Here is an 8,655-nt window from a genome sequence, read left to right on the forward strand (position 1 = left end):
GAGCTGTGATTGTGCCACTGCACTCTAGCCTGGGCGACAGAGTGAGACCCTGTCTCAAAAAAATACATATAAGTAGTTAGAACTTTGAAAACAAATGAATAGCCTTTGTTTCATCATCCTAGTCATTTGAACAGTTTAAAATGCAAATGACTAATTTCAGTGATTGTGTTTTTCCTTTTTAGATAGGAACCAAGGCTTTAGCCTTCTCAACTCATTGACTGGAACAAACCATAGCATTGGGTTAGCAGATCCCTGTCACCCAGAGGTAAAGGTTCTTCTTGGATCTTTTTTACTTCTTTGGCTTTAATTTCTCCTTGTCGTTGTGAATCTTTACACATTTACCATTGTTTTCCTTTCCATTTAAAAGGTGATGGAGAATGTTAAAAATAGACGAAAGGAAAGCTTAAAACAGCCCTTGCTAATGCAGTAAGCCCTTTCAAGATGTTTACAGCTTTGGTTTTATTTTTACTAGGGTGCTTTCTAAAATATGCTAGGATTTCCCTGAGGCATTAATTTGCCTTCAGATCTTTAAATAGAAAGTAAATTTGATGGTGCTTTTTTAGTACTTCCTGTATAAAAGACCTTGGCAAATCCGAGGCAAGGTCCCTGTCCTCAATGAGCTTGTAGTCCAGTTTCAACCCTGCGTCCTTAAGAACTTTGTTCCAAGTTTACCTTGGTCAGCAGCTGGAGCCAAGAGCAAATTATACAGTGCCACACTGTCTTTCCAGGGATCTTTTTCAACAGCCTCTGAGCTATTTGTGTTATGATTGTGTTACATTTTCACATTTTGAATATAACATGGATCTTAAATGAGACAAACAAAAAACATGTTTTAATAGTCTAAAGCAAAATCAACACTTTCTGGTTCTTTCTTGGGGGAAAGTACTCCTGGGTTGGTGAATTTTTAGCCTTTTATTTTTTTAATATGATCTTGCTCTTCTTTCTTTGCCTCCAGTTCCTATTACTCTTTTCTCAAGCCAACCAAGGACTGAAAGTGTGAGCTTTTTTGGATTTAGTTCTGGAATAGTCTACTATTAAATTGTTGCGTATGTGTATTTTCCTCAACAGCAACCCCATTTGCCAGCAGCAGATAGGACTGAATCCCTCTCTGATCATCGAAGTGGTGCATCTAACACAACAGATGCCCAGGTTGATAGCATTGTGGGTAAGTTCGTCCTTTGGCTGCCAAGAGAGAGCTTTGTGCAACTTGGAATAGGTATCTGGGCAGAAACCATTGAGGGGGAAATTGACTTTAAACACAGAGAAGGGAAAAAAAGTGGTAGTGTACCACACATGAATGAATGTGAGCCTTGCCAGTGGCTATCAGAAAAAGGAAGAAGAATAAATACATAACAAATACGTAAGCACCATTTTCTCTTTAATTCTCCTAACAGGATCTTGATTCAGATCATCGTAGCCAAGGCAGACAGAACCAGGTGGCGAAACAGCTAGCTCTGTATCATATAGTTTATTCATAATATTTAACAGTAGTCAGACTTGATGGTGACAAGAATAATACAACTTTGTATTTATAAGCCCTTCTACATCCTTTTAAAGTTCTTTTATATCCCCTTTCTCATTTGGTAATGAAGTTTTGCAGAGAAGTTATTTTATGGAGATGAAGCTAAAGCCCAGAGAAGTTTAATAACTTGTCCAAGGACATCTAGCAAGAAGGGCCTGGAGCTGAAACTGGAATCCAATATGCCATCCAAAAGCCAGAAAACCAAGGAGCTTACTTGACAATAACTATAAATCTTCTTTTGCTGGGGAACTACTGATACTCCTACTTTATCTTTATGCTACAGAGGGCTCATGTGCAGTAATAAATTTTTAAAACTTTTTTCTTATTATAAGATAATTCATGTAGAAAACTCAAGTGATTGGTTATAGAAACATATGAAGAAGAAAAAATCATGTATATCTTTTTTTCTCTCCAGTTTATTCAACCTTATCCTCTCAATTGAATCCTTCCCATTGCCTTTTAAACCTGCCTAAGTCTCTGTCGTTAAAACAAACTAGTAATCACACTGAAGTGGGTGGGGACTTCAAGCACTAAACCTAAGTAACTGTAGAAAACAGTAATTGGACTAGATACCATAAGACTAAAAACAAAAAGAACTGAACACAAATACTGAACTCTACTTAGTAAATTTGTTTCTTATCAGGGTATGGCTTAGCAATTCTGAAATTTTTTATATAGATATTTTATATACCACACATATACTGACATATAGAAAATAAGAAAATATAGATAGTGAGAGCTAGGTTTCTTACTGCCAGAGGAAAAAGGTTACCAATAAAGAAAAGGGAAGGCCGAGATGTACCCTTTAGTACTGGATTGGAATCTAATGTATCAGTATGAACTCATGGTTTTAAAAATATACTTACAGTTAGAAAATAAATACAGATGTGTGTGTATGTATGTATTAGTATACACACATGTATTTCCTAGTTCTGTCCACTGAGAGGCCTAGAAGCAACAATATTGCCGTAGCGGTGGACACACTTAGCACTCAGATTTTGCTTTCTTTTATTGTGTGTGTGTTGTTGTGTTTTTGTTTTTGTTTGAGACAGAGTTTCGCTCTCGTTGCCCAGGTTGGAGTGTAGTGGCGCGATCTCAGCTCACCGCAACCTCTGCTTCCTGGATTCAAGCGATTCTCCTGCCTCAGCCTCCCGAGTAGCTGGGATTACAGGCATGTGCCACCACGCCCGGCTAATTTTTTGTTTGTTTTGTTTTGTTTTGTTTTGTTTTGTTTTGTTTTTAGTAGAGATGGGGTTTCTCCATGTTGGTCAGGCTGGTCTCAAACTCCCGACCTCAGGTGATCCACCATCTTCGGCCTCCCAAAGTGCTTGGATTATAGGTGTGAGCCACTGCGCCTAGCCAGATCTTGCTTTCTAAATACCATTCTCCAATAAAAGGAACTAGAGCTTCTTGGAGAAGTGGTTGATTCCTGGACTTGGGCAAGAAAAATACAGGATGACCCTGGAGCATCTCATGGTACCAGAAATTAAGAAAATTCTCAAAAAAGAATGGGGACATGTTGAAAGGGCATAGGGACGAACCTGAAAGAGCTTCCAGTGGCCTAATCTGGAACAATTTGATCAGCAAAGTAGTTTAATATAGTATTGGGTTATAAGCCGTAGAGTAAGCTAAGTATCCATGAGTTCATACTAATATAAATAAATAATTGAATAAACAAATGAGAAAGAAAGAACAGTATCTCCTTACGGAAGAATCCCAAGTAATAAATATAGAATGAATGAAGAAAGTAGAAAGCCATCATTAGGCACAAAACACAGTAATAGTTGTAGCAGGCAAGATCCACTGATGGATGTTAAAATTAGTGGTGAAAGTTTGAGGAGAAGTTTATCTGCATAGTCTAAAAGTATCTCTCTCAAGATATTTATTTATTACAAAGGGGAAAATAGTAACTTTACACTGGAGAAACTCATCAGATACCAGCCACTTTAATTATATAATGAAGTAATTTAATTATTAACATCACTGGTAATAGGACATATTGACATAATAGCCCTCCTTATAGGATGCAGTGAGAAGGTAATCTCACCAAAAATGCCTAACTGCAATCTAATAATGAGAAAACATCTGATAAACCCGGTTAAGGGACATTATACAAGTAACTGACCATACATGTGTTAAAGTCATGAAAGACAATGAAAGACTGAAGAACTGTCACAAATTGGAAAAGACTACGGAGATTTGACAACTAAATTCCATGTAGGATCTTGGAACAGAAAAAGGATATTAGTGGAAAAACTGATGAAGTCTATGGTGTGGTTAATGGCATTATACCAATATTAACTTCTTGATTTTTATAATTGTACCATGGTCATATAAGATGTTAACACTAGGGGAAAGTGGGTGAAGAGCATATAGGAACTCTGTATACTATTTTTGCAAGTTTTTTTTAAAGACTAAATTAAGAAAAAAATTTAAGGCAAAACCAAATCAATAAAAATCAAACACTTCCTCAATCCCACATCTTCCTCCTTATCTCTTTACTAAACTTGTTTCTATTCCTCACCTCCCATTTGCCCCTCACCTCACTCCTGTCTGTCTTTTGCCCCTGGTATGCCAGTACAGCAGCTCTGTGCAAAGGCCAACAATGACCTCCATGCCACTAAATCAGGTAGATATTTTCCAGTCCTCATCTTGACCTTGTGGCGGCATTCAGTGTTACAGATCAATTCCTCTTTGAAACATTATCTTCCCGTGCCTCACCCAACACGATGTCACCTGGTTTTCTTCCTACTTCTCTGATTATTCCTTCTCTTTCTTTGGTAGATACCTTCCTTTTCTCAGCCTTTAATTATTGTCATTCTTCATTGCTCCATTTAAACTCTTCCAAATCTGTATTTAGGCATGGAGTGATTCTGTCTACATTAACAGCTCAATTATTATGTATACACAGATAAATCACAAACTTTTATCTTCAGCCCTATATACCAACTTCCTACACAACATGTCCATTGAACGAAAGCAAATATATTAACCAAAATACATTTTTAACACCAAATTGTCTATATGGCATTGTGATAGATGCAAATAATTATAAGTCATCCTATCTTCATGGAGCTTAGTCTAAAAATACAGAGATAGGACCTATAATTTAATGATTAACGTCATAGGCATTGGAGTCCTTAGTAATTGGAACCCTGCTGGGTTCAAATCATGGCTTTATCACTAGTAATGGCCTGACCTTGAGTAAATTAACCTCTGTTGGTGTTAGTTTCCTCTTCTGTAAAATAACGGTGATAAATCTTTCTCATAGGGCTGTTGCAAAGATGAAATGGAACCATGTAAGTTAAAGCATTCAGTGGTGCAGATCCAAAGCAAACTCTCTTACAGTGGTAGTATTTATTAAAGTACTGGTGGAGAAATGTTAGAATACAAGGTAATATATGCAAGTGCTAAGACAGTTCTAGAAACAGTAAATGTAGAAAGAATTCTAAGGAAGGAGACCTGTGAAACTGGGATGGGCAGGGAAGACATTCTAAAGGTAGTGGGCCTGGAATGGAGAAGAAGTTAAATTTCTGATTAAAAACAAACTTTAATAAAGAAGCAGTGTGCCAAGGTAGAAACCGTAAAAGATTTGTAGTAAGGAAATATGAATTTAAATCAGCTCTACCTCTGCATAGCTATAATTTTAGATGAGTTCATTTTTAGATACAGGTTTTTTTCATATCATTTTCTGTTATTCTCAGATAATGTTATCTGTTCTAATCACCTTTTATAGTTGTTGTCAATAATAGATGTGAAAATATTTGTTGTACAGTAAAATGTGGTATAAACTTTAGTCATTCATTGGTGAATCAGTGTACCTTAGTTGAGTGAGTATGCTTTTGGAGTTGGTAACCCCTGTGTCTGGATCCACTTACTAGCTGTGACCTCGGCAAGTCACTTCAACTCTGAGCTGTGGTTTTCTTATCTTTAGAATGGAAATAGTACTCCTTACCTCATGTCAATGTTGTGAGGATAAAATAGTTACTCTTCATTTGTGAGGGCCCACTAGCAGCCAAGCAGGGCGAGGCACCATGAACTGTAAAGCTGGTATACACTGGGCCTTCGATCATTGGTAACTTCATCAAGGTTATCATTTGCCTTAGGATTCTCTCAGTGTAGCGCATATGCAAATCACGTGACGGATAATGTGACAAATCCCTATTTCAGATCCCATGTTAGATCTGGATATTCAAGAACTAGCCAGTCTTACTACTGGAGGAGGAGATGTGGAGAATTTTGAAAGACTCTTTTCAAAGTTAAAGGAAATGAAAGGTAATCGGATCCATTGTGTCTAATATGTTCCCGTATTGATGCTTGTCTGTTTTATGTAGTAGCATTTTATTTTGTTCACTGCTGGATTGGATTCCTTGTTCTGGTCTCAGCTGTCTTGAGAAACTTAGCTACTCATGGGACTTGGTAAAAAAAAATTTCCATCTTCATTCTCTTTCCTTTTACTTTTCCTGCTTTTGCCTTCTTCTGTTTCTTTCAACGTGTTACATGTCCTATGCTATTAGACAAATTTCTTAAGATGTATTTTCCCCCTAGACAAGGCTGCGACGCTTCCTCACGAGCAAAGAAAAGTGCATGCAGAAAAGGTGAGACAATCAGCTAGGTATTTAGTGAGTACCTATAAAAGGTCCAGTGCTATTATTATAATTATATATCACACTTGTGTATTTCTAAAGGGTCTTAGTGTGAGCTTTTCATTGAATATTAACTTCTAACTAATTAACTATTTATACAGTAATAGTATAGTTGCTGCATTCAAACCAAGATTTTTCACCTCTATGGTGAGTGACATGGAACCTTCATTGAGACTCACAACGTTTGCCTTTCTAACTATTCGGCCAGAAAACTCTTAGTTGTTTTGTTATATTATTACCAACACATGTTATTGGCAGGAAACTTGGATGGTTGATGGTGTTCTCTGATATGAATGTGTCATAATTTATCCTGTTCCCTTTTGGACATTTAGGTCATGTGCATTTTTTGCTTCTATAAATAATGAAGCTGTGCATATCCTTACACATCATCTTTGTATACAACTCTAAATATATCATTGGTATAAATTTCTAGATGTGGCCATCATGGATCAAATGGTATTCAAGGGTTTTGATATGTGTCGCCAGAGGACTGGAGGGCAAAGTGCAGAATTTTAGGTCTCAGTCAGTTCAAGGCATAACATGTGAAACAAGCTGAAATGTAGCTGTTGCCTAACATTTGTTGCATGCTTCTGTCCACAGGTGGCCAAAGCATTCTGGATGGCAATCGGGGGAGACAGAGATGAAATTGAAGGCCTTTCATCTGATGAAGAGCACTAAATTATTCATACTAGGGTTTGACTAACAAAGATGCTAGCTGTCTCTGAGATATCTCTCTACTCAGCCCAGTCATATTTTGCCAAAATTGCCATTATCATGTTGGCTGCCTGACTTGTTTATAGGGTCCCCTTAATTTTAGTTTTTAGTAGAAGGTTAAGGAGAAATCCTTTTTTCCTCAGTATATTGTAAGAGAGTGAGGAATACAGTGATAGTAATGAGTGAGGATTTCTTAAATATACTTTTTTGTTGTTGTTCTAGGAATGAGGGTAGGAGAAATCTCAGAGGTCTGTGTGATTTACTCAAGTTGAAGACAACTCCAGGCCATTGCTGGTCAACCTTTTAAGTAGCATCTCCAGCATTCACACTTGATACTGCACATCAGGAGTTGTGTCAACTTTCCTGGGCAATTTGGGTTTTCTCCATTCAAGGAGCTTGTAGCTCTGAGCCATGATGCTTTTACTGGGAGGAAAGGAGGCATCTGCAGAATTGATGTGAGCTATGTGGGGCCGAAGTCTTAGCCCACCGCTTAGTCTCTACCTAGGAAAATGCCTCCGGGCATTCTTTTGAAGTATAGTGTCTGAGTTCATGCTAGAAAGAATCAAAAAGCCAGTGTGGGTTTTTAGACTGTAATAAATGAGGCAAGGGATTTCTATTTCAGTGGGAATAAAACCTCTCTACTGAGTTGTGGGAGATACGTTGTATGTTAGAGAGAACCTTAAGGAGTCCTTGTATGGGCCATGGAGACCGTATGTGATAATATACTGTGATTTTCGTGAAGAAACTCTTCTGCCTTAGTTAGAGTTCTCCCCTACGGCTTGAGATGCCAGAGCTGTGTTGTCATACTTTATACCCACAAAACCAGGCACATTTCCCCCCTTTTCTCTTTAAAGCCAAAGAGAGATGACTGCCAAAGGGGGAACACTAAGGGGTGGGTGGGGAAGCGAAATGTTAGGCGTGAATTCCTGAGCACCTTGTTTGACTTCCGAGGTTCATAGCTCCTCTCTGCCCTTCCAAGCCTGGAACCTTGGGTGACTATCTTTCGTTCTTTATCCTTTGTCTTGAGTGAGTGGGTCTGCCCCAAAGGAACTGATAAGTAAATGGCAAGTTTTTAAAGGAAGAGTGGAAAGTGCAGCAAATAAAAATCCTTATTTGTTTTTGTAGACTTTGTAATGCATATCATTAGCCTTCACTGTGGTCATTATTGCTGTGGCTCTGAACTGGCACATAGTACAGTGAATGGAAGGTGCCCACACACCAGCTGAGAACCGGTTCTGGCCTAGGTGGGCTCTAGAACCATTTACACCGCATGAAACAAACAGGTTGGGTTAGGAGCAGAAAGAAATAAGGCTCACACCCCTCCAGACACCACCTCATAAGCACTGCAGAACCTGAAACAGATGGCAGAAGGGATGGAATGCCACAGGGGCCAGCAGGAGTGACCACAGGGAGGAGACAGCTCAGTGACTGAAGCATTCAGGAAGAGGCTGTCCAGGGAACACTGGACATTGCTTAGTGACCTTTTGTTCCTTCCTTTTTTTTTTTTTTTTTTTTTTAATGTTCTGAAGGACTTTGAGTCTGTGGTTCACCACCAGCCCATCAGTGTTTCTTTGAGGTGATTGCATTAGGGAAGTTGACTCTGGGGTTGCAAAAAAAAAAGGTGGAACATGTTTTCCTTAAAAGATGGAAGGTTTTAGAAAATATACTAGGCCATCTGGTTAGAAAAAACAGACCAGACTAGAAAAATCTGTGAATTTGATTTGGTAGATTAAACAAAGCTAGATGATTAAAATGTGATTTATTTATAAACTC

The 8,655-nt window shown here is 38.2% G+C and overlaps 1 protein-coding gene across 4 annotated transcripts in view; it reads left to right on the forward strand.

Moving 5' to 3' along the window:
* AAGAB (alpha and gamma adaptin binding protein) overlaps window positions 1–8,655 on the forward strand; it is a 61,184-nt gene extending 52,529 nt beyond the window's left edge. For 3 of the 4 annotated variants that reach the window (XM_033189651.1, XM_033189654.1, XM_033189652.1), the window contains exons 6-10: window positions 183–265; window positions 1,069–1,165; window positions 5,693–5,797; window positions 6,071–6,120; window positions 6,769–8,655. In XM_033189651.1, coding sequence (XP_033045542.1) covers window positions 183–265; window positions 1,069–1,165; window positions 5,693–5,797; window positions 6,071–6,120; window positions 6,769–6,846 — 413 coding nt within the window. In that variant the 3' untranslated portion in view covers window positions 6,847–8,655. The remainder of the gene's footprint in view (window positions 1–182; window positions 266–1,068; window positions 1,166–5,692; window positions 5,798–6,070; window positions 6,121–6,768) is intronic. The other variant, XM_033189650.1, reaches the window with a different exon arrangement.

This window comes from Trachypithecus francoisi, unplaced genomic scaffold (assembly GCF_009764315.1).
Source record: "Trachypithecus francoisi isolate TF-2019V2 unplaced genomic scaffold, Tfra_2.0 Lachesis_group3, whole genome shotgun sequence".
NCBI lineage: Eukaryota > Metazoa > Chordata > Mammalia > Primates > Cercopithecidae > Trachypithecus > Trachypithecus francoisi.